This window comes from Lethenteron reissneri, chromosome 69 (assembly GCF_015708825.2).
Source record: "Lethenteron reissneri isolate LAM-NWPU_2019-01 chromosome 69, ASM1570882v1, whole genome shotgun sequence".
NCBI lineage: Eukaryota > Metazoa > Chordata > Hyperoartia > Petromyzontiformes > Petromyzontidae > Lethenteron > Lethenteron reissneri.
The window spans coordinates 7,310,302-7,337,198 of NC_083847.1; the positions used below are offsets into that span (position 1 = coordinate 7,310,302).

Sequence of the window (26,897 nt, forward strand, 5' to 3'; positions counted from 1 at the left end):
AGTTGAGACAGTATGGCAGACTGGACAAAGAGGTTGGCTTCGCCGAGCCAATACCGACGTCGAGTTGAATCTACCCCGAGCACAAACAACTCTGCTGCCCTCCACCGCGCTAATCCGTCGACCCCCACCTCCTCAGGGATGTGCAACAACAACGTCGGGGACGACTGCGCCGGGCGGGACGGGGTGGCGCGCATCGCCAAGTGCTGCTTGAAGACGGCGCAGGACTGGCTCATCAGCAACGGGCGGTCGCAGTGCGCGAGGCCCGACCTGCCGCCCGGCACCGACTGCACGCCGCCGCCGCCACCGCCCTCGGACTGCAAGGAAGCCAAGATCTGCGACACACTCATCCTCGAGTAAGACACAGAGGTCGCAAACGGGTTTTGATTCCTTACCCGTACCCGTGCCCGGCCGCACCAGGGTCGCAAACGGGTACCCGTACCCGTACCCGCCAGACCCGTACCCTACCCATACCCGGCCGGGTACGGGTAGGGTACCACATTGTTTCCTGGGAGGCATTGTCATTGACCCATCTCAATCGCCTCCACCTCCTCCTCCTCCCCCCTCGGCTAGGAACCTGAAGTCGTGCAAGGACGACGTGGACCTGAGCGGGTACCACGAGGGCTGCAAGTTCGACCACTGCGTCGTGAACCGCACAGAGATCGACTGCTCCAGCGCGCAGACGGCCGCGGCGGAGTGCGGTCGCGTGGGGAAGTGCGTCGACTGGAGGTCGCTGTCCCGCGGACATTGCCGTGAGTTGTGCCCGGGGGGGGGGGGGGGGGCATTTCCTAAACCGTTGGCTGTCATGTCGATACCACATTGGGAAGTGGGTTAAAATTGAGTTACAAGATTTGAGGATACGACAACAACAACAACAACAAAGAGTGAGTTACATTTCGATTTAAAGCTTTCGTGACTGCAGCAGGGATTCATCTTCTTGGTTCTTTCGGCAAAGTCACATAGAAGGGAAATAATAAAATAATAAAAATAAAACATAATAAAATAATTCTCACGACGTTTCGGCCACAACGCAAGCAGCCGTCCTCAGGTGAAGAACAGGTCTGTCGGAAAGACAGCATCTGAATGAGCACCACCAGGCTTGGCAGCGTATATTTAAGCTGCTGGGTTAGACTTTACCGAAAGAACCAAGAAGACGTTGGCTGTCATGTTTTGGTTGTTTTTTCCCCTTTTAGGGTAGTGTCATTGGCACCTTGTTCCGAGTGCCAAAATGTCTGGCCAACTTTCTGTAAGCAGTACATGAGGCTGGCCTGCTTCACATCACTATGATCATTTTTTTTAAAATGATCGACGTTGTCTTATCTTACTCCCAGGTCTAAGTTGTGCTCTTTTGGTGATGGGGCTTTTGTTAGCATGGCACCCTAGTTATGGAATCCCTTGCCACTTGAAATCAGGCAGAGTCGGTAGATATATTCAAGTGTGCTTTGAAAACCCCATCTCTTTAAACTGAGCCTTACCTCTTTAGTTTGGTCGGTGGCCCCTGATAAAATTTTTGTTTCCTGATTTTCATGCATTGCACATTGGTATCCTCAGATGGAATGCGCATTATACATTTATATATTATCCATAACATGTCTCCCACCCATTGCTTCTCAGAGAAAATGTTGTGTTTGAGGTAACTGCTCAGCAAGGAAGAGATTGCGGTTCATAAACAATGTTAAAAAATCATACGGTATAGACCGCATTCTGAACAAATTGGAATAAACTATTTAAAAACCTAAAGTATCCCCTGAACAAGTGCTCCACTCATGATGGCATGAACTAGTTGGAAAGGAAATAACCCAAAGACCAATTTCTGAATGTTGAGCGCTGACCGGTAGCAGCGACATTGACGACATTTCTGCTAACGCCGGCATGGATGTTTGTTGGACTATTGCAGCGTTCAAGTGCCCTGGCAACATGGTCTACAAGCCGTGCGAGGCCAAGATTTCCAAAGTGTGCGGTGTCAGCAGGTGATACAATCGCATCCACCCCACCTCCCTCATCACCACTCTCCCTCTGATCTCCTACCTTCTAAGCCCGAGCCAATAGCAATCCCCAACATTCCTTCCTTCCCACATGAACCCACACCAGAGAATTGTTAGGCGAGAAAGTTTGCAGACCTGTCGTCAAAGTAAAATGCCACTTTGAAATATTTTTTGCCAGCCAATTAAATACCGAATTGGTCATTGCTAACTTGTACTCTTAGTTTTTTCGGTAAAGTCACGTAGGTAAAAAATATTGAAATTCAAACTAATAAAATAAAATAATAAAAATCACGACGTTTCGGAGGCAACACAAGTCTCCGTCATCAGGTGGGACCGTCACAGCCAGATTTGCTGTATCAAGTTATTAGTGAGGCCTCACTGCTGTATGTAATGCAGTTGCACATTTTTTGCTGAGTGGACGAGAGAGTGCCCAATTAGACCATGCTTGCCCAACTTTAGTCACACGGTAAGTGAATTATGAAATGTCAAACTTGTTTCGAACAATTTTGATTTGAACCTTTCGTGACTGCAGGAATCCATACTCTTTGGTTCTTTCGGTAAAGTCACGTAGTGGGTGGCACTTTTCACCTGATGATGGTGGTGATGATGATTGCTTGTGTTGCAATCGAAACGTCGTGATTTGTTTTATTTTATTATATTTCTAACTACGTGACTTTACCGAAAGAACAAAAGAGTTTGTGTCGAACAGGTTAAAACACACATTTTAGGTATGCATCTGCAATATTGTAGCATATCGCTTCGAAGTTGTATCGGACTTAAAGTGTAGAGCTTTTTGCGTCCATTAGAAATGGATGGACGTTCGAGCATCGTTGCTACGGAAGTTCACAATGGATCTCCATTGTCTGTGTTTCTTTTAGTGGTGAAGAGAAGAACTTCTGGGTGGGCGAAGGCTGCTTCTGTCCAGAAGGACAGATGCTCTCAGAGGCGGGCTCCTCCACCTGCGTGAGCAACTGTCCAAAGCCACCGCCAACCGAGGCGCCACCCACCAAACCACCCAAGGAGCCAACCCATGCCCCACCCACCAAGCCACCAAAGGAGCCAACTCAAGTGCCACCCACCAAACCACCCAAGGAGCCAACCCATGCCCCACCCACCAAGCCACCAAAGCCAGAAACGACCAAATCCCCACCACCAATTTGCTTGGGGTCCTGGTCTCAGTGGAACAACGTGCATCAGCCAACGTTTGGCAGTGAAGGAGGAGAATTAGAAAGTTACGAAAACATCGTGAACTCGGGAAATGTTGTGTGCAGTCCTGGCTATTCGGTGGCAAATATTGACTGCAGAGCTGTCCAGTTCCCTGAATATTCATGGAAGTTGCTAGGGCTCAAAGCCACTTGTAACAAGGATTCAGGCTTCAGATGCTTAAATGAGCACCAGAGTCCTCCAATCTGCTACGACTTCGAAGTTCGTTTTTGCTGCTTAGAACAAAGCACGACCGAAGCACCGCCATCATCTGGAGAAAAGACACCACCGCCATCATCAGGAGAAAAGACACCACCTCCATCATCAGGAGAAAAGACACCACCGCCATCATCAGGAGAAAAGACACCACCACCATCATCAGGAGAAAAGACACCACCGCCATCGTCAGGAGAAAAGACACCACCACCATCATCAGGAGAAAAGACACCACCGCCATCGTCAGGAGAAAAGACACCACCACCATCATCAGGAGAAAAGACACCACCTCCATCATCAGGAGAAAAGACACCACCGCCATCATCAGGAGAAAAGACACCACCGCCATCATCAGGAGAAAAGACACCACCGCCATCATCAGGAGAAAAGACACCACCGCCATCGTCAGGAGAAAAGACACCACCGCCATCATCAGGAGAAAAGACACCACCGCCATCTTCAGGAGAAAAGACACCACCGCCATCATCAGGAGAAAAGACACCACCTCCATCATCAGGAGAAAAGACACCACCGCCATCATCAGGAGAAAAGACACCACCACCATCATCAGGAGAAAAGACACCACCGCCATCATCAGGAGAAAAGACACCACCGCCATCATCAGGAGAAAAGACACCACCGCCATCGTCAGGAGAAAAGACACCACCTCCATCGTCAGGAGAAAAGACACCACCGCCATCATCAGGTGAAAAGACACCACCGCCATCATCAGGAGAAAAGACACCACCGCCATCATCAGGTGAAAAGACACCACCGCCATCATCAGGAGAAAAGACACCACCTCCATCATCAGGAGAAAAGACACCACCTCCATCGTCAGGAGAAAAGACACCACCGCCATCGTCAGGTGAAAAGACACCACCGCCATCATCAGGAGAAAAGACACCACCGCCATCATCAGGAGAAAAGACACCACCGCCATCATCAGGAGAAAAGACACCACCGCCATCATCAGGAGAAAAGACACCACCGCCATCATCAGGAGAAAAAACACCACCTCCATCATCAGGAGAAAAAACACCACCGCCATCATCAGGAGAAAAGACACCACCGCCATCATCAGGAGAAAAGACACCACCGCCATCGTCAGGAGAAAAAACACCACCTCCATCATCAGGTGAAGAGACAACTCAGGTGTCACCCACTAAACCTCCGAAGCAGGAAACAACGAAACCCTCACCACCAGAACGACCGGAGTGCTCAGAGACATGGACTCGGTGGTACAACGTGCATCAGCCAACACTTGGCAGTGAAGGAGGAGAATTTGAAAGCTACCAAAGTATCGTGGACACAGGTGCAGTTGTTTGCAAGCCTGGTTATTCAGTGGAAAGTATTGACTGCAGAGCAACCGATTTCCTGGATTACCCATGGCAGATGTTAGGGCTCAAAGCCACCTGTAACGTGAAGGCGGGCTTCAGTTGCTGGAACGAAGACCAATTCCCACCACGCTGTAATGACTTTGAAGTTCGTTTTTGCTGCTTAGAACAGATACCAACTGAAGTACCCATCACTACCAACGTGTCACCCACTGAACAACTACCAGAACCGACAGAAGTACCATCATCAGAAGAATCATCAGGAGAAGAACCGACATCACTCCCATCATCAGAAGAAAAGACACCACCGCCATCATCAGGAGAAAAGACACCACCGCCATCATCAGGAGAAAAGACACCACCGCCATCATCAGGAGAAAAGACACCACCGCCATCATCAGGAGAAAAGACACCACCGCCATCATCAGGAGAAAAGACACCACCGCCATCGTCAGGAGAAAAGACACCACCTCCATCATCAGGAGAAAAGACACCACCGCCATCGTCAGGAGAAAAGACACCACCGCCATCATCAGGAGAAAAGACACCACCGCCATCATCAGGAGAAAAGACACCACCTCCATCATCAGGAGAAAAGACGCCACCACCATCATCAGGTGAAAAGACACCACCGCCATCATCAGGAGAAAAGACACCACCGCCATCTTCAGGAGAAAAGACACCACCGCCATCATCAGGTGAAAAGACACCACCGCCAAAAGAAGAGACGACTAAAGTGTCACCCACAAAACCGCCACACGTGAAGACGACAAAAAATCAACCCACTGAAAAACCACCTAAACCAACACCACCACATCTACCACCACCGCCGCCACCACCACCACGGACTACAAAAGTGTCGCCCACCAAGCCTCCACCCAAGTTGACAACCAAAGCGTCAACAACTCCGAGCAACGACTGCAATGCTCTGAGCCCACCACGAAAGGCAAGCCTCTGTCCCTCTCCACACACCCCGATTGTTATCCGCGTGCCAGAGGTCGCAATCGGGTACCCGATACCCGTACCCTACCCGATACCCGGCTACCCGTACCCAACCGGGTACGGTTACGGGTACCTGTTTGCGACCCTGGTGCGGCTGGGTACGGGTAGACCGTGAGTCTCTCGTGAGTCACCGTTTGTCACTCATTTCCCAACGTCTTGTCTCTTCTCACAATTCAAGTTCCTAGAATCAACCCACCCGCGCCTGCAACATGGCTTCATCCCAGAGGTCGCAATCGGGTACCCAATACCCGTACCCTACCCGATACCCGGCCGGGTATGGGTAGCCGGGTATCGGGTAGGGTACGGGTACCCAATTGCGACCCTGGTGAGGCCGGGTACGGGTAAGGGTAAGGAATCAAAACCCGTTTGCGACCTCTGCCGCGTGCCACCGCGTGCGACGCCAGTTCGTGTCGGAGGATGACCGGAGGGGAAATAAGACGGGCATTATTCACGATGAGTGGTGTAACGTTTCGTCGCTTAAGGAAGCACGTAATATACTTGGCTATATGTATAAAATAAATTAATGTGAGTAAGCAAATTGAATTGTTATATTTGGACTGAGATTGGCTCAATTTTAAGAGACAAGATGCATATCTCTCCTTAAGAAATATCTAAAGGAGGATATCACAAACTGGTGGGAGGCAAATTGCACTGTACCACAGCCAAAGACATGGCTACACTAATTACAGGACAATTCATGATACAGGGACTCCTCTAATTATGAAAGTTCGACTTGAGATCTTCCATAAATACGAACAAACCCGTCCCGTCTGTCCAGTTGCAGCTGTCCGAACCAAGAGGTGTAAGTTCAACTGCCACGCAATACATGACCATAGTGGCATCTACATGTGCAGAACATGAATAACCAGTGGCATCTATATCTATAGGAGATTATACAACTCTTAAAGCAATTCCTCATGTTTAGTGTGCATGCTGGACAACACGGTTGGAATCGAGAGGGGTAAAATTGGACTCACAAACAAATCTACTTACGAACAGTCCTTTGGAACCTATCTTGTTCATGAGTAGAGGAGGCTGTGTATTTAACAAACCAGAAGGTAGTAAGATTTGAGACTAACACACCCAAGAAGCGATTCACCATCGACTTGTCCCTACGAAATCAGCTCGTGCACACATGCTAGATGGATGATTTGATTGGAGGGTGCTAAGAGCCGGGGTGGCTTAAGGAGGCCTATTTAGCATTGCTCTAGCAGTCGACGCTGACACTGTGGCTGCGTTTGTGCCCGTCCCCTTCCACCCCCCCCCTATCTCATCCTCAGCGTGGAGAGTCGTGGAACGCTCCCAACTGCATGGTGGCCACGTGCGTAGGCTTCGGCTCAGCAGTCAACTCCGTGAAGAGGCCATGCGTGGTGCTGCCTCCTCCCACGTGCGTCTCTGGACGTAAAGCCGTGAGCGTGCCCGACGCCGACGGCTGCTGCTCCCACTGGGAATGCGACTGTGAGTGCTGCTCCCGATGGGCGCTACTTATTTTTTTTTAACCTACGTGACTTTACCGGAAAAAAATAAAAACTAAGAATATTTACGTAGACATTTATATTCAGGCTGTATTTGGTTCACGAAGGTCCGATCTATGACGATCCACAATTATGTTTAGATAATACTGTGAAGGACAGACCTTGGGATTCGCTTGCCTACGGTGCAGCAGCTGCAGCTGTGGAATGAATCTGGTAGAAGGTAGAAGGTGTTGGTGAGGTGGGGTAGTTTCAAATCGCTTTGACCGTCATCTGCTGATGATGGAGGTGGTGTCTTTTCTCGTGTTGAAGGAGGTGGTGTATTTTTTCCCGATGGCGGTGGTGTCTTTTCTCCCGATGATGGCGGTGGTGTCTCCTTGATTATGACACGCAAAGGATTTTTCGGGAGAAGTCCAGAGAAGAATCTCTTCCCGCGTACACACTCTGTGTGTGAATTGCTCCGCGAGACTTGTCAGTGGCCTCTCTCCCGGTGTTATTCATGGTCACAAATCACAATCTGGTCACCTGGTTTAACGTGCACTGCACCAACACTCCGCCCCCCCAAGCGGTTTCTTCGATGGTTGTAAATGAAGGTCGTCTACCCGTATCTCTACCTGAGAATCAGAATATTTATTTTACCTGGAAGAATCCAATAAGCTATGAAGCTTCTCTTTGACAAATGTCCAGCATTTCACGGGTGCCTGGTACGTACGTGTGTATGTTTAACTTCTTTCGCACCGTACGTAGCCAACCATGCTAATCGTAGGTGCGGGGGGAAGCACAACGAACTAAACCTCTCGCTCTAACAACCGTACCCGCTTCACCCCCTTACGCACGCAGGCCTCTGCACGGGCTTCGGAGACCCCCACATGCGCACGTTCGATGGAGCGAAGTTCTCCGTGCTGGACCCGTGCAGCTACGTGCTGCTGCAGGAGAAGCGGAAGACCTACGACCTCTCCATCAGCGCCGACTTCTTCGACTGCGACGCTCGCAACCACGTGTCGTGCCCCCGCACGCTCATCATCGCCTACAAGGGCAACGAGCTGCGCGTCGGCCTCGCCTCCGAGGTCGACTTCGCTCTGCGCAAGGTCAGCGCCGCGTGCTATGTCACGTCTCGTGTGACGTGAAGCACACCGAGTCTGTCTGATACCATTACAAACTGTCAGGACCTCTCGGCACAGAACAGAGCTGGCTTAACCTCCCGAACAAGGGGGTTACAGAATGTGAGGAAGCCTCTCCTTGGCCTAATTATTTTCGAATAACGTCACGGGCGTCTCCGCGCGAATCTCAACCACAGATCCAGCTGAACGGGCAGACGAAGAAGGCTCCGTTCACCGACAAGGGCTTCCAGGTGACGTCGGTGAAGACGGACGACTTCGTGGTGATCGCCGACATCCGCGTCAAGATCCAGTTCAACGGCCTGGGCTTCCTCATCGACGTGCCCAGGGAGCTGTTCGGAGACAACACGGAGGGACAGTGCGGTACGTGGGGGGGACGCGGGGTCACGCGAGCGTCGGGGTCGCGCGGGGTTCACGTTTGTGGGTGCGTGTGAGGAGTCCGGCACAGGGATGTGGATGCTGAGGGAGAGAGAATAACGAGTTCTGGAAGGGGCAGAGATGGGAATCGCTACTGCCCTTCTCTCTGCCTCCCTTGCCCTGTGCCCAGTTACGGTTTTGTTCACTCGCCCTTCTCGCTCCAAATCCCACTGCACGAAAACAAATAATCTTCCCTATAATCTAATTCAGTTCCTCCCTTAAAACCCATAACTTCTCCCTAGCCCATGCTACTACAGGGACACCTCTACTTATGAACATTTATCTTACGAACTTTTAAAGATACAAACAAACTTGCCCGTATGTCCAGTTGCCTGTTCGGACCATTGCACAATAGACGGCGGTGGTGGCATCTACATCTGCAGGAGGTTACACAACTTATAAAGCCATTCCCCGTGATAATAGGGTTTTTCCCCTTTTTTCTGGCAACAAAACTGAAACCTTTTTTACGAGGATTCATGTCTGCATTAACCACAATACCTGCAGTCAAATACAAACAAAAAACACACGATGATAATATATGCATTGTCCTTAAAACTGATTGGTCCAGACCAAGGGACGGCTTTCTTTTGAGCCTCAACCCAATTGGTGCTCGACCAGAGGACGCCAAAAGGCGTACAGCTCAAAGACAATGCACTATCAAAGTCATGAGGCCTCGGGGTGAGCAATGAGCCATTCCCCGTGTTTAGTGTACATTACGTACAACGTGTTTGGAATCGACAGGAGTAAAGTTGGACTCACGAACAGATCAACTTGCGAACAGATAAGAACACAGGTGGCTTGTCATTCGGCACAAGTTTGACCGAATCCCACCCATGAAAACAATACAACCCTTAACAACACTTACCTGCTCATTTTAAGATATGAACGGCATTCACTGCTCTCCCACCTCGTGTTGTTTGGCATGAGGTTTTCCATTCTCTTCTCACAGAAACATCGACGAAATTTGTAAATAAAACTCCCAGAACGTGTAGCAAAATGTCGAACATGGGGTTCCACCCGTAAACACGTTGGAGTTTACGCTGGATGTAATGTAGTGTGGCAGACTGGACAAAGAGGCTGGACTCACGGAGCCAAGCTCTGATGTTGAGTTGAATCTACACCGGGTGCTGCCGACTCTGCTGCCCTGCACCCGCAAGACACTCATTGGGTTAGCCCCCAAGTATTTCCAGGAAGCGATAGCCTCCTTTTAAGGACTCCGAGGTCAAGGCTCACTGCCTGGGGTGATGGGGTTTGTTTGTTTTGTCAGTGCAACTCCCAAGCTTTTGAAACAGCCCTTTGCGGCCTTTGCTAATACGACAATCAGAATCGTTAGCTAAGTTTAAAGTCCTATCTTGAAAAATCACCTCTTTCAGACTTCCTTTGCCCCCCCCACCACCAACACTACCACCACCACCACCACCAGTTCTTTGATGTTTACCATTCATTGCCGGCATCTACGGATGAAAACGCGCCAATTTTTCCAATGTAAATATTCGTCTAATTATCGTTACGATCAACCGGAATGCGTCCACCTCCCCAGGGATGTGCAACAACAACGTCGGGGACGACTGCGCCGGGCGGGACGGGGTGGCGCGCATCGCCAAGTGCTGCTTGAAGACGGCGCAGGACTGGCTCATCAGCAACGGGCGGTCGCAGTGCGCGAGGCCCGACCTGCCGCCCGGCACCGACTGCACGCCGCCACCGCCGCCACCGCCCTCGGACTGCAAGGAAGCCAAGATCTGCGACACGCTCATCCTCGAGTAAGACACAGAGGTCGCAAACGGGTTTTGATTCCTTACCCGTACCCGTACCCAGCCACACCAGGGTCGCAAACGGATACCCGTACCCGGCCGTACCCGTACGGATATCGGGTACCCGATTGCGACCTCTGGGATGAAGCCATACCCGGTTACCCGTACCCGGCCGGGTTACGGGTAGCCGTTGGCGACCCTGGTGCGGCCGGGTACGGGTAGGCCGTGAGTCACCGGTGAGTCACCGTTTGTCACTCATTTCCCAACGTCTTGTCTCTTCTCACAATTCAAGTTCCTAGAATCAACCCACCTGCGCCTGCAACTGGCTTCATCCCAGAGGTCGCAATCGGGTACCCGTATGCTACCCGATACCCGGCCGGGTACGGGTAGCCGGGTTTCGGTAGGGTACGGGTACGGGTACCCGTTTGCGACCCTGGTGCGGCCGGGTACAGGAAAGGAATCAAAACCCATTTGCGAGCTCTGGCGCGAGCTGGCGATGCACCACTCCGCTTGCACCTGACGCGGTCGTTACCTGGGCTTAACCAGATGAAGGTGACACGGGAGTCGATGCTTTAGAATCTACGTCAGCAGCCGTACGGAAGACGGCGACGAAGGGCGCGGAGCTATTGGCTGGTCCGTATTGTCGTCCATTTCCTTACTCGGCACATTACTATGCTAGTACCGTGAGCCCTCGCTTAACGCTTCGTAGTGTTCACACGTGCTTTGTCGCTATAACGCAGCTCTTCCATCAGGGCACAGTTTTTGCATAATGTGGAACGCTACCCGTTACAATGCGAAAAGCTTCCATTATAATGCACTTTCTGAGTACATGATGACAAAATACTTTCTGAGCAAAATGACAGTACATTGAATGATACAGTACGTGGTATAGTGATGCAATACAACAGAATGATACAGTACCTGGTATAGTGATACAGTACACTGAATCACACAGTACGTGCTATAGTGGCACAGTTCACTGAATGATACAGTATGTGGCGGTGATACAGTACACTGAATGATACGTACGTTGTACAGTTACACAGTGTGCAGTACAGTGGTGCAGTGCACTGAGTTATACAGTACGCGGTACAGTGACACAGTGCGTGGTGCAGTGATACATTGAACTGTACAGTGACACATTGCGTGGTGCAGTGATACATTGCACTGTACAGTGGTACAGTGCGTGGTGCAGTGATACATTGCACTGTACAGTGGTACAGTAAGTGGCGGCTTGCCTTCATTTCACTTCTTTGTGCCGCCATGGGATGACTTTCAGGTTGATTTTACGGTGAAAATTTGATTCAGTGACTCAGTAATAAGTCGCTTCGAGAGCGTTTCACATCATGTGGCATCTACCGCGTGACACGAGCAATTTCCGTGGAGTCAAAGGCGATCAAACACTTCAAAATCATCCCATTAACATACAATGCAATGCACAACTAACCTCCAGCTTACATCAGACACCTCGTACAGATCAAGCAAAACAAGATATCCCTTCAGCAGAGTTGCCTGTAGCTTACAATTCAAACACAGTACACACACAGCATGTATACTGTGTGTAATAAAAACAACTTTAAATATTCTCCTCTCCTCTCCTTGGACTAAGGCACGAAATACATCTGTGTAAGATGATCAAACAGCAAGTAGACCCCCATTATTGCAAGGAATCATCAAGTCTGCATGCACCACACATCCTAGCTGTGGTAAAACATGCAAACAAACACGCTTTGATGGTGATTATAAAAATGATCGCAGTCTTTGGAACTAATTGGCCTACACCCGAGCTCAAGGTCGTAATTATAATATATACCAGTATTCAAATATGCTCAAAATGCCCCCCCCCCCAATATATTGGTATAAAATAGATTTCTGTTTCTATGATTGTGGTTATGGTTGTACTTTATTAATCCCTAATCTCTGCCATTACAATGAAACAAGAAAAGGTTAAAAAAGAAAAAAACAGAGCAATGTAATACAATACACTATCAGACATTATTGTATAAAATTTATCAAAAGTCCATCCTATGTGTTAGTGAATTTTAAAATATTTTTAGGCGGGAAATTAGTTTTTTAATAAAAAAAAAAAATTTCTCGGGGGGGGGGGCCCAGACCCCCGGGAAGATTTGGGCCCCCCAAATGTTCACTCCGTGGCTACGGCCTTGCCAGAGCTACAGCCTCATCTCTGGCCTCGACTCACAACCAGTGTTAGTCCAGAGAACAAACGGCAGAAGGCGGACAGCACCCTTCATGGAGTTTCAACAACCCTCCGATTGCAATTCATGCATTAGTTCACCTCAGATTTAACAAAGCAAGATAATTTTGCTCTCGTAAAATAGAATTAATTTATTGCGGCCATACTAGGGGGGAGTGGCCTCCAACGCCGTTTTGTGACATTACACTTTGACGCCAAAAATTGACTAAAATAGTAACACGGCAACAACAAACGCTCAAGATGACCATCGCGTAGCTGACAGCCGTACGCGTTGCATTAGGTCGTCAATAATTATCAACGTCAACATCGAACCGCAATGACGCGTCAAATTCATCGCCATTATTATCCAATGGGTCAACAATCCATGAAGGTTGATTCCAACGTACGACACGGCCATTTAACGACATCATTTTATGTTGGTATTCATTAAACTTCGCGCACCTTGGCTTACCTGTCGCTCGCTCCACCAATCGCACTGCAGAGCAAGCTCCCTGGACGCCATTTTTTTTTTAAACCAGCTCTTTAATGGGGCGTGTCCTGAATTGTGCACGTGGGGCTCGGTGGGCCAATCCCTGCGTGGCAACTTGCCGCGACGGCAAGACGCGGGGCAAGACTGCCTCTGGCATCGACTGGGCACGTTTCTGGTGGACTTTGGTTCAGAGGTCCGAGTGTTCAGAATGAGAATCTGTATTGATAGTGAAGGAATCCACCTTGAAGCTCTTTTTCACACCCGGCCACGCCAATGACATCCGCTAATCCAGGCATTCATTGAACAAACCTGGTTACAACCCAGACGTTTTCTAAACCAGCCCAGAGTTTGCTTGGAGGGTGCCACGGTGGCTAGGAGATGTTAACTACTTTTGCGTGGTACGCAGAAGGTCGTGGGTTCGATCCCGACACTGACGATGCCTGCTGCTGTATATTTGGAGTCTGGGTCTCTCTCTCATAATCATCAGCACCACGGTGGCTAGAAGATGTTAACTACCTCGCCTGGTGCACAGGAGGTCGTGGGTTCGATCCCGACCCTGACGATGCCTGTAGCCAGTGTTGCTAGTGAGATGTTGACTACCTCGCCTGGTGCACAGGAGGTCGTGGGCTCGATCCCGACCCTGACGATGCCTGTTGTTGTATATTTGGAGTCTGCGTCTTTCTCTCTCATCATCATCATCACCACGGTGGCTAGAAGATGTTAACTACCTCGCCTGGTATACAGGAAGTCGTGGGTTCGATTCCGACCCTGACGCCTGCTGTATACATGGAGTTTGCATGTGCTCCCCATGGTCGTGTGGATTTTTTTCTTGGTCCTCCGGTTTTTTTTTCCACATTTAGAATCAACATGCGTTTAGAGTATATGGCTGCAGATACATGTTCCACATGATAAGCCACTTCGTTGAGCCGTCATTATGTGTGGTTAGGTTGCTTCTGAAAAAGAGCTACATAGACCAGTGGGCCTTACTTGGTCAACTAAGTCTATAGTTTACCTTAGAACAACAACACACTGTACAACTCAAAACCACATCAGAGAACTATGCCCACTGTCACTGCACAGCATCTTAAGATGTGGCCATGGTGCAGACGCAACACAAATCCACATTGTAAGTTCGCACGGTCACTTACGTTTCCCGAGGGACATTGCCATTGACCCATCTCAATCGCCTCCACCTCCTCCTCCCCCCTCGGCTAGGAACCTCAAGTCGTGCAAGGACGACGTGGACCTGAGCGGGTACCACGAGGGCTGCAAGTTCGACCACTGCGTCGTGAACCGCACAGAGATCGACTGCTCCAGCGCGCAGACCGCCGCGGCGGAGTGCGGTCGCGTGGGGAAGTGCGTCGACTGGAGGTCGCTGTCCCGTGGACATTGCCGTGAGTCGTGCCCGGGGGGGGGACGGGGGCCATTTCCTGAACCGTATATTTTTTTTGTAGAGCAGTGTCATTGGCATGCCTTTCTGGAAGTAGCACATGAGGTTGGCCAGCTTGATGTAACAAATATTGGCATAATTATAGTCATTTTTTGATCATGTACTTTCCATAGCATGCCTGCCATGCGGTACATATTGAGGCACCAGAGAAAAATCGTCAGTAATTTAGTAAAATTGCAGTTAAAATGTAAGACGAGTTAACGTGTACCGCTGAAGTATAAAGAACCCCATTTCGAGTGTCAGGCCAGAGAATTTTCTCTGGTCTGACACTGGTGAGACTAGGCCATAGAGAAGGCTGTTTCGTGTGCATGCCAATCAATTTCAAAGACATGCCCATATATTATCAGAGCATGTCTTGTTTGCATGTTCACCACAAGTACGTGTGGTTAATGCAGACTTCCTTGCTGCTTGAACATCTTGATGCCTCACCATTGGAACCTCATTTGCCAGTCAAAAATATGATAATTGTTTTTTTTTACCCTTCTATCTGGCAACAAAACTGACACCTTTTTTTACAAGGAGTCATGTTTGCATAGACCACAATACCTGCAGTCATAATGCAAACAAAAAACACAACTCTGATAATGTATGCACTGTCCTTGAAGTTGGTTGGTCCACACCCGAGACATTACGACTGCAGGTATTGTGGTCTATGCAAACATGACTCCTTTTAAAAAGGCGTCAGTTTTGTTGCCAGATAGAAGGGTAAAAAAACCCAATTATCATCTTGATGCGTCTTTTACTGCCAGATATCGTATAACCTATTTTTATTTTCATACTTTGATACTGCCAAAAAAGGTGCAATGATAATGTGTTGGCATGCTCGATGCATGGTGAGGTAAGGGTGGAACCTACCAGAGATGTCGGTGGAGCCTGTGATCAGTGGGAAGGGCCGACAATCAGTGAGGGGGGCCACCATGAGAGACAGGCCACTCCCTGTATGGGCAGAGTTTGCATCTAAATGGACATCACGATGTAAATGTTGCCTTGGATAACTCCACTGATCACCAACATCTGAATGTGGAGCGATGACCGGTAGCAGCGACATTGACGACATTTCTGCTAACGCCGGCATGGATGTTTGTTGGACTCTTGCAGCGTTCAAGTGCCCTGGCAACATGGTCTACAAGCCGTGCGTGGCCAAGATTTCCAAAGTGTGCGGTGTCAGCAGGTGATACAATCGCATCCACCCCACAAATCCCTCGTCCCCACTCTCCCTCTACGCCCATCCTTCCTTCCCTCCTTCCTGCAAGAACCTACACCAGATAATTGTTAACGGGACAGGTTGCAGACTGGCAGTGAAATAAATGCTACTTTGAGCTTTTGGACAACCGATCAATTGCCGAATTTGCAAGTAGTGAGTGGTTATTAAGAAGCCAGTGGTCCCAGGTTCACACCAGTGAAAGGACGATACAGTAAATCTCAACTGGTCACGTTCCCTTTTCCAATGCACCAACCCCACAATGACTGGCGGAGTATCGTTAATTTCACGTCCATCATGCGGACTATCGTCAGACCCACGATAACCACAGTGCCATGACATGGCCAACTGCAGTGCTCGAACGGGCTTTGCAAGGCTCCTCTAAACGAGACGCAGTCCGTGTAATTCTGTGCCCAATTAGACCACGCCTGTCCAACTAGAGGCGCACGGCAAATGCATTTTGAAGTATCAAACTTACGTCAGATAGCCTGAAACAACCATATAAGCGATGCATCCAGATTACCTCCATATATATAAAAGGCAAAGTTGTGAATATGTGTGTCTGTTCAAAATGTTTAGCGTACTTCCCGACATGCAACAAACTGGAAATTTGCCATGTGGGTACTTTCCAGACTGTACACCATGGGGGGGGGAGCTCAATAATGCAGAGATTTTTTGCACAGCATGTGAGCTGTGACGTCAAATCTGTCACGTGACCCGCGCATGTGGAAGCGTCACGCGTTGTAGTGTAGCGGGTAGCGCGCTGCGCTACGAACCCGGCGACCCGAGTTCGATTCCCGCTCACGGCCACCACCGGTAATGACTATTTCAACCGGTCCTGGGCCTCCCCTAGGTCGACTCAGCCTCAAACGAGTAACTGGTGTGGTGTGTGAACATCGCCACTGGGGGGACAAAGGCGTGGTGAATCCAGTCCCGGGCGAAGCCGGGTAGTACAGCTAGTTATCATATATTACGTTAAAGGTTGTATCAGAATTCAAGTGTGTGGTGCAAAATTTCGCTATGGATCTCTATTGTTGAAGCATTGGGATCTAAGGATGGAATGTGCCTTACAGGTGTAAATAAATTGTTATTCTTTCCTCGTTTAGTGCTGAAGAGAAGGACTCTTGGGTGGGTGAAGGCTGCTTCTGTCCAGAGGGACAGATGCTCTCAGAGGTGGGCTCCTCCACCTGCGTGAGCAACTGTCCAAAGCCACCGCCAACCGAGGCGCCACCCACCAAACCACCAAAGGAGCCAACTCAAGTGCCACCCACCAAGCCACCCAAGGAGCCAACTCAAGTGCCACCCACCAAACCACCCAAGGAGCCAACCCATGCACCACCCACCAAACCACCCAAGGAGCCAACCCAGGTGCCACCCACCAAACCACCAAAGGAGCCAACTCAAGTGCCACCCACCAAGCCACCAAAGCCAAAAACGACCAAATCCCCACCACCAATTTGCTTGGGGTCCTGGTCTCAGTGGAACAACGTGCATCAGCCAACGTATAGCAGTGAAGGAGGAGAATTTGAAAGTTACGAAAACATCGTAAACTCAGGAAATGTTGTTTGCAATCCTGGTTATGTAGTGGCAAATATTGACTGCAGAGCTGCCCAGTTCCCTGATTACGCATGGCAGTTGCTAGGGCTCAAAGCCACTTGTAACAAGGATACAGGCTTCAGATGCTTAAACGTGGACCAAAGTCCTCCAGTCTGTTACGACTTCGAAGTTCGTTTTTGCTGCTTAGAACAAAGCACGACTGAAGCACCTCCATCATCAGGAGAAAAAACACCACCTCCATCTTCAGGAGAAAAGACACCACCGCCATCATCAGGAGAAAAAACACCACCTCCATCATCAGGAGAAAAGACACCACCTCCATCATCAGGAGAAAAGACACCACCACCATCATCAGGAGAAAAGACACCACCACCATCATCAGGAGAAAAGACACCACCACCATCATCAGGAGAAAAGACACCACCTCCATCTTCAGGAGAAAAGACGCCACCGCCATCATCAGGAGAAAAGACACCACCGCCATCATCAGGAGAAAAGACACCACCTCCATCATCAGGAGAAAAGACACCACCTCCATCTTCAGGAGAAAAGACGCCACCGCCATCATCAGGAGAAAAGACACCACCACCATCATCAGGAGAAAAGACACCACCGCCATCATCAGGAGAAAAAACACCACCTCCATCATCAGGAGAAAAGACACCACCGCCATCATCAGGAGAAAAGACGCCACCGCCATCATCAGGAGAAAAAACACCACCTCCATCATCAGGAGAAAAAACACCACCTCCATCATCAGGAGAAAAGACACCACCGCCATCATCAGGAGAAAAGACACCACCGCCATCATCAGGAGAAAAGACACCACCGCCATCATCAGGAGAAAAAACACCACCTCCATCTTCAGGAGAAAAGACACCACCGCCATCATCAGGTGAAAAGACACCACCGCCATCATCAGGTGAAGAGACAACTCACGTGTCACCCACTAAACCTCCGAAGCAGGAAACAACGAAACCCTCACCACCAGAACAACCAGGTTGTTCGGGAACGTGGTCTGAGTGGTATAACAAACATCAACCAACGCCTGGCACGGAAGGAGGAGAATTTGAAAGCTACCAAAGAATCGTTGAATCAGGCGAAGTAGTTTGTAAGCCCGGCTATTCAGTAGGAAACATTGATTGCCGAGGAATTCGGTTCCGTGATTACGAATGGCAGTTGTTAGGCCTCAAAGCCACTTGTAACAAGAACACGGGATTCAGTTGCTGGAACGAAGACCAATACCCACCAAGCTGCTACGATTTTGAAGTTCGTTTTTGCTGCTTAGAACAGATACCAACTGAAGTACCCATCACTACCAACGTGTCACCCACTGAACAACTACCAGAACCGACAGAAGTACCATCATCAGAAGAATCATCAGGAGAAGAACCGACATCACTCCCATCATCAGAAGAAAAGACACCACCGCCATCATCAGGAGAAAAGACACCACCGCCATCATCAGGAGAAAAGACACCACCACCATCATCAGGAGAAAAGACACCACCGCCATCATCAGGAGAAAAGACACCACCTCCATCATCAGGTGAAAAGACACCACCTCCATCATCAGGAGAAAAGACACCACCTTCATCATCAGGTGAAAAGACACCACCGCCATCATCAGGAGAAAAGACACCACCACCATCATCAGGAGAAAGGACACCACCACCATCATCAGGAGAAAAGACACCACCGCCATCATCAGGAGAAAAGACGCCACCACCATCATCAGGAGAAAAGACACCACCTCCATCATCAGGAGAAAAGACACCACCTCCATCATCAGGAGAAAAGACACCACCTCCATCATCAGGTGAAAAGACACCACCGCCATCATCAGGAGAAAAGACACCACCACCATCATCAGGAGAAAAGACACCACCACCATCATCAGGAGAAAAGACACCACCACCATCATCAGGAGAAAAGACACCACCACCATCATCAGGAGAAAAGACACCACCGCCATCATCAGGTGAAAAGACACCACCGCCATCATCAGGAGAAAAGACACCACCGCCATCATCAGGAGAAAAGACACCACCGCCATCATCAGGTGAAAAGACACCACCGCCATCATCAGGAGAAAAGACACCACCGCCATCATCAGGAGAAAAGACGCCACCACCATCATCAGGAGAAAAGACACCACCGCCATCATCAGGAGAAAAGACACCACCGCCATCATCAGGAGAAAAGACGCCACCGCCATCATCAGGAGAAAAGACACCACCGCCATCATCAGGTGAAAAGACACCACCGCCATCATCAGGTGAAAAGACACCACCGCCATCATCAGGAGAAAAGACACCACCGCCATCATCAGGAGAAAAGACACCACCGCCATCATCAGGTGAAAAGACACCACCACCATCATCAGGAGAAAAGACACCACCTCCATCATCAGGAGAAAAGACACCACCACCATCATCAGGTGAAAAGACACCACCTCCATCATCAGGAGAAGAGACACCACCGCCATCATCAGGAGAAGAGACATCTCAAGTGCCACCCACTGAACCACCACCAGAACCGACACAACCACAATCATCAGAAGAATCATCAGGAGACGAACCGACACCACCACCATCATCAGGAGAAGAGACACCACCACCATCTTCAGGAGAAAAGACACCACCGCCATCATCAGGAGAAAAGACACCACCGCCATCATCAGGTGAAAAGACACCACCGCCATCATCAGGTGAAAAGACACCACCGCCATCATCAGGAGAAAAGACACCACCGCCATCATCAGGAGAAAAGACACCACCGCCATCATCAGGTGAAAAGACACCACCACCATCATCAGGAGAAAAGACACCACCTCCATCATCAGGAGAAAAGACACCACCACCATCATCAGGTGAAAAGACACCACCTCCATCATCAGGAGAAGAGACACCACCGCCATCATCAGGAGAAGAGACATCTCAAGTGCCACCCACTGAACCACCACCAGAACCGACACAACCACAATCATCAGAAGAATCATCAGGAGACGAACCGACACCACCACCATCATCAGGAGAAGAGACACCACCACCATCTTCAGGAGAAAAGACACCACCGCCATCATCAGGAGAAAAAACACCACCGCCATCATCAGGTGAAAAGACACCACCGCCATCATCAGGTGAAAAGACACCACCGCCATCATCAGGAGAAAAGACACCACCGCCATCATCAGGAGAAAAGACACCACCGCCATCATCAGGTGAAAAGACACCACCACCATCATCAGGAGAAAAGACACCACCTCCATCATCAGGAGAAAAGACACCACCACCATCATCAGGTGAAAAGACACCACCTCCATCATCAGGAGAAGAGACACCACCGCCATCATCAGGAGAAGAGACATCTCAAGTGCCACCCACTGAACCACCACCAGAACCGACACAACCACAATCATCAGAAGAATCATCAGGAGACGAACCGACACCACCACCATCATCAGGAGAAGAGACACCACCACCATCTTCAGGTGAAAAGACACCACCTCCATCATCAGGGGAAGAGACATCTCAGGTGCCACCCACTCAACCACCACCAGAACCGACACAACTACCATCATCAGGAGAAAAGACACCACCGCCATCATCAGGAGAAGAACCAACACCACCACCATCATCAGGTGAAAATACACCACCTCCATCATCAGATAACTATGTATTTAACATAATCAACAATCTTGATTTGAAGCTTTCATGACTGCAGGGATCCATACTTTTTGACTTTGCCGATAGAACCAAAGAGTATAATCAACAATATTAAGAAGAATTTACACGATAAAGAACGTTTAACCCAGAGGTCGCGAGGTACTGCACAGAGCTAAAAGCAACCAAGTAAATAACTCACGCAATTCTTAAACCTACCCCACCCCCCACATTCCCAAAACACAAAACCAAATCAATGGGGAGATAAGCCCTTGAAGTAAAAAAATATTCTTAAATAAACCGAGAGATTCGGCACATCGAATATTTGAATTCCACTGCTTGGGATTAACACGGGAAAGTATCCCCTGGGGTCACCCATTGAACGGAAGTTTGACCTCGCCAGACACAATTTGGCCACCATCAGACGAGGAACAAATTAATGAATTGAGAGGTAAACAACACCTCGCAAACGATGATACATGTAATAACAAAATAATAATTAACTTGGCTCATAAGAATGGAACGCCACACACACACACACACTGACACACACACACACACACTGACACACACACACCGACACACACTGACACACGCACACCGACACACACACACACCGACACACACACACCGACACACACACACTGACACATACACTGACACTTGACACACCGACACACACACCGACACACACACACCGACACACACACTGACACACACACACCGACACACACTGACACACGCACACCGACACACACACACACCGACACACACACACCGACACACACACACTGACACACACACTGACACTTGACACACCGACACACACACCGACACACACACACACCGACACACACGCACACACGACCCACACAAACTCGCCCTCTCACAGAATGCTCCGGCCGCTGGACCCAGTGGCTCGACGTGAGCAGCCCTTCGCCGGGCGACGACGGCGGCGACTTCGAGACGTTCGACAAGATGGCGGCGTCACGTGGGCCGCCGTGCGGGCCCAGCCAGCGCGTGGAGAGCGTCGACTGCCGCTCGACGCGCCTGCCCCACGAGCCGCTGTCCGCGAACGGGCAGGCGGTGAGCTGCGACGCCTCGGTGGGCCTCGTGTGCCGCAACGTGGACCAGAGCGGCCCGCTGGGCCTCTGCTACAACTACGAGATCCGCGTGTGCTGCGCCGAGGTCCCGGCGACCACGGCAGGAGTCGGGACGTCGCTCGGCACGACGGCGGCGCCGCCGGCACCCACGGAGACGGCGGCCGTCACCACGGAGGCCACCACGGAGATCCGCGTCACGAGTGAGAGGGGGGGGATGGCCAGGGGATGGGGGCGGGGGGGGGCGGTATTTTCGTTGGCGCGTTTGTATGTGTGTGGTGTAGTTTGTAGTGCATGGTAGTGTATCGTGTATAGTGTAATGTGTAGTGTAGTGTATAGTGTAGTGTATAGTAGTGTAGTGTATAGTATAGTGTATAGTGTAGTGTGTAGTAGTGTATAGTGTAGTGTATAGTGTAGTGCATGGTAGTGTATCGTGTAAGTGTAGTGTATTTGTAGTGTATTTGTAGTGTAGTGTATAGTGTAGTGTATAGTGTAGTATACTGTGTAGTGTAGTGTATAGTGTAGTGTGTAGTGTAGTGTGTAGTGTAGTGTATAGTTGTGTAGTGTATAGCGTCGTGTAGTATCGAGTGTATAGTGTACTGTATGTTATTTAAGTGTATATTGTGACGTGTAAAGTAGTGTATAGTGTGGTATGTAGTGTATAGCGTAGTGTATAGTGTAGTGTACGTGTACAGCAGTGTGTAGTGTATATTAGTGAAGTGTATAGTGGTGTATAGTGTGGTATGTAGTGTATAGTGTAGTGTATAATGTGGTATGTAGTGTATAGTGGTGTATAGTGTGGTATGTAGTGTATAGTGTGGTATGTAGTGTATAGTGGTGTATAGTGTGGTATGTAGTGTATAGTGTAGTACTTATGTAAGTAGCCAACTGCACTAATCGGAGGTGTGGAGGGAAGCACAACTAACTAATCTTACAAAGCAGTTCTACAGAAATTCGTTTTCAATGTAGTATAGTGCTGTTGTGTATAGTGTTGTGTAGTGTTGATTCAATGTCAATACTATTTTAGTTAAACCGTTGTGTCACTATTAGGCGTGATGTTAACTCTCTCGCCCGGTATGCAGGAGGTTGTGGGTTCGATCCCGACCCTGACATCACGCGTTTCGATTCATCATTTGGCTCCTATGAATGTCCACGTGATGATGATTAGCCAATATTGACTTGAAGCTTTCGTGACTGCGGGAATCCATACTCTTTGGTTCTTTCGGTAAAGTCACGTGGATATAAAATGAAATAAATAACGACGTTTTGGGCGCAACACAAGCATCCCTCATCAGGTGAGATGCTATTGTTTGTGATAGCCAGGTCGTTTCTGACAGAGAGCTAAGCAGCCTAGTGGCCCTTACACCTGGTAAAATAAAGAAAGTTTCAAAGAGTCCCATGCAGAGGTCGCAACCGGGTACTTGTACCCTACCCGATACCCGGCCGGGTACGGGTAGCCGGGTACCCGTTTGCGACCCTGGTGCGGCCGGGTACGGGTAGACCGTGAGTCACTGGTGAGTAACTGTTTGTCACTCATTTCCCAACGTCTTGTCTCTTCTCACAATTCAAGTTCCTAGAATCAACCCACCCGCGCCTGCAACATGGCTTCATCCCAGAGGTCGCAATCAGGTACCCGATACCCATACCCTACCCTACCCGTACCCGGCCGGGTACGGGTAGGGTAGGGTACGGCCAGGTACGGGTACCCGTTTGCGACCCTGGTGCGGCCGGGTACGGGTAAGGAATCTAAACCCGTTAGCGACCTCTGGTCCCATGGTTTAGAACGTGACTTGTTGATGCCTGGTGACTGATGATGCCTCTCCTACCTCTGCTTGTGTTTGCAGCTCCGTGTTTCTGCACTGCCGGCAAGACGGTCACCCCTGCAGGTGCGTGCGCCAGTCTAGTTCTAAATCTCACTCGTACTCTGGAGATGCTCGATTATCCGCACGAATGACGGGAAGGATGGCCACATACAATTCCAAAAACGCGGATGGTCCAAAAGCATAACCATTTTCCGCGTATCTCCATGCCAAAAATTGACGATCGACCTTTCAGTTATGCGCGCTCAGTGACAATGAGATTTTGCTGGACGATGACAGAGCCACAGCCAATCAGCATCAATCACACTCAGCCCACTGAGTGGATGATGGCAGAGCCACAGCCAATCAGCACGATGCAAGAGCAGTAGTAGCACATCGCGGTATTAACCAGGGGCTGGCAGCTGGTTCCGAACCTTCATAACCCCCTGGCTTCTCTGTGCCCCCCAGGCGAGGTGCTGTACAACACCACGCAGCGGGACGGCAAGTGTAGTAGTAGCAGCGGTATCTCTACGCTCGATACGCAATTCGCAGTATTAACCAGGGCTGCCGGCTGGTTCCGAACCTTCATAACCCCTCTTGTTTCTCTGTGCTCCCCAGGCGAGGTGCTGTACAACACCACGCAGCGGGACGGCAAGTGCCGTGTGGCCATCTGCAGGCCGGACTGCTCGGGTGTGGAGGCGAGCGTGGTGCCGTGCCCGGCCACCACGGCCTTCGTCACGGCCGTGCGGACTACCGCTAAGCCTCCGCCCACCAGACCTCCGCCCACCAAGGCTCCGCCCACAAAGCCGCCGCCCACAAAGCCTCCACCAATCGGCGACTGCGACGCCCTGGTGCCACCTCGCGCGGTGAGCTCGTGACGCCGGGCGGTGACGGCGACGGACGGGGCCTTCCGCTGTAGAATGGCCGCTCGTAGTTTGTCCGGTGCGCGGCGAGTGTTTGATGTAGTGGACAGTGTAGTGTATAGTGGTATTTAGTCGTGTCGTGTAGTGTGTCGTGCATTCTATGGTAGTGTATAGTAGTGAATAGTGTAGTGTATAGTGTAATATAGTAGTGTAGTGTATAGTAGTGAATAGTGTAGTGTGTAGTGTAGTGTATAGTGTAATATAGTAGTGACTAGTGTAGTGTGTAATGTAGTGTATAGTGTAGTATATAGTGTAGTGTATAGTAGTGAATAGTGTAGTGTGTAGTGTAGTGTATAGTGTAGTATATAGTGTAGTGTATAGTAGTGAATAGTGTAATGTGTAGTGTATAGTAGTGTATAGTCTAATATATATTGTAGTATATAGTGTAGTGTATAGTGTAGTGTATAGTGTAGTGTATAGTGTAGTGTATAGTGTAGTGTACAGTACAGTGTATAGTGTAGTATATAGTGTAGTGTATAGTAGTGAATAGTGTAATGTGTAGTGTATAGTAGTATATAGTCTAATATATATTGTAGTATAGTGTAGTGTATAGTAGTGTATAGTGTAGTGTATAGTGTAGTGTACAGTACAGTGTATAGTGTAGTGTATAGTGTAGTGTATAGTGTAGTGTACAGTACAGTGTATAGTGTAGTGTATAGTGTAGTGTATAGTGTAGTGTATAGTGTAGTGTACAGTACAGTGTATAGTACAGTACAGTGTATAGTGTAGTGTACAGTACAGTGTATAGTGTAGTGTATAGTGTAGTGTATAGTGTAGTGTATAGTGTAGTGTAGTGTACAGTACAGTGTATAGTGTAGTGTATAGTGTAGTGTATAGTGTAGTGTATAGTGTAGTGTACAGTACAGTGTATAGTGTAGTGTACAGTACAGTGTATAGTGTAGTGTACAGTACAGTGTATAGTGTAGTGTACAGTACAGTGTGTAGTGTAGTGTACAGTACAGTGTATAGTGTTGTGTGTCATATCACGCTGCGGCTCCGTGTCATGTCACGCTAACGCCACCGCTGCTGCGTTCGCGTCGTCCCCCCGCCGCCCCCCGCAGCTCGGAGAGACGTGGAACACGGCCGACTGCATGGTGGCCACGTGCCTGGGCAGCGGCTCCAAGGTCAGCATGGAGAAGAGGCCCTGCGTGGAGCTACCGGCGCCCGTGTGCGTCTCCGGGCGCAAGCCCGTGCGCGCCCCGGACGTCGACGGCTGCTGCTTCCACTGGCAGTGCGACTGTGAGTGGCGACGATCGCAGGCGCGGGACTACGGGGGACTCCGCCGCGACTAACGGACCCACCCGACTTAGGAAGCTTCGGGGGATACGATACAGCAGTCGTGCTTGATACAGCTTAGTACTTGATACAGCTTAGTACTTGATACAGCTAAGTACTTGATACAGCTAAGTACTTGATACAGCTTAGTACTTGATACAGCTTAGTACTTGATACAGCTTAGTACTTGATACAGCTTAGTACTTGATACAGCTATCGTGCTTGATACAGCTAAGTACTTGATACAGCTATCGTACTTGATACAGCTTAGTACTTGATACAGCTTAGTACTTGATACAGCTTAGTACTTGATACAGCTAAGTACTTGATACAGCTAAGTACTTGATACAGCTTAGTACTTGATACAGCTTAGTACTTGATACAGCTTAGTACTTGATACAGCTATCGTGCTTGATACAGCTAAGTACTTGATACAGCTATCGTACTTGATACAGCTTAGTACTTGATACAGCTTAGTACTTGATACAGCTAAGTACTTGATACAGCTAAATACTTGATACAGCTATAGTACTTAAATACAGCTATCGTGCTTGATACAGCTAAGTACTTGATACAGCAACACAAGCAATCGTCATCAGGCAGGGACAACCACAGTAAGAGAAAACTGCTGAAGTGGGCTCAGACAAAACGTCGTGATCTATTATTGATTTTCTACCCTCGTGACTTTACCGAAAGAACCAAAGAGTGTGGATCCCTGCAGTCACGAAAGCTTCAAATCAAGATT

The 26,897-nt window shown here is 49.3% G+C and overlaps 1 protein-coding gene and 1 pseudogene across 1 annotated transcript in view; one reads left to right on the plus strand and one right to left on the minus strand.

Moving 5' to 3' along the window:
- The window catches only part of LOC133360679 (zinc finger protein Xfin-like), a 265,251-nt pseudogene that overhangs the window by 221,007 nt on the left and 17,347 nt on the right, over nucleotides 1-26,897 (minus strand).
- LOC133360850 (mucin-2-like) overlaps nucleotides 1-26,897 on the plus strand; it is a 106,803-nt gene that overhangs the window by 72,738 nt on the left and 7,168 nt on the right. The window contains exons 35-49 of the mRNA XM_061579752.1: nucleotides 137-353; nucleotides 571-749; nucleotides 1,895-1,967; nucleotides 2,861-5,684; nucleotides 7,021-7,198; nucleotides 8,053-8,300; nucleotides 8,510-8,693; nucleotides 10,288-10,507; nucleotides 14,398-14,576; nucleotides 15,731-15,803; nucleotides 16,940-21,033; nucleotides 21,948-22,358; nucleotides 24,000-24,041; nucleotides 24,573-24,820; nucleotides 25,939-26,116. Coding sequence (XP_061435736.1) covers nucleotides 137-353; nucleotides 571-749; nucleotides 1,895-1,967; nucleotides 2,861-5,684; nucleotides 7,021-7,198; nucleotides 8,053-8,300; nucleotides 8,510-8,693; nucleotides 10,288-10,507; nucleotides 14,398-14,576; nucleotides 15,731-15,803; nucleotides 16,940-21,033; nucleotides 21,948-22,358; nucleotides 24,000-24,041; nucleotides 24,573-24,820; nucleotides 25,939-26,116 — 9,348 coding nt within the window. The remainder of the gene's footprint in view (nucleotides 1-136; nucleotides 354-570; nucleotides 750-1,894; nucleotides 1,968-2,860; nucleotides 5,685-7,020; nucleotides 7,199-8,052; nucleotides 8,301-8,509; nucleotides 8,694-10,287; nucleotides 10,508-14,397; nucleotides 14,577-15,730; nucleotides 15,804-16,939; nucleotides 21,034-21,947; nucleotides 22,359-23,999; nucleotides 24,042-24,572; nucleotides 24,821-25,938; nucleotides 26,117-26,897) is intronic.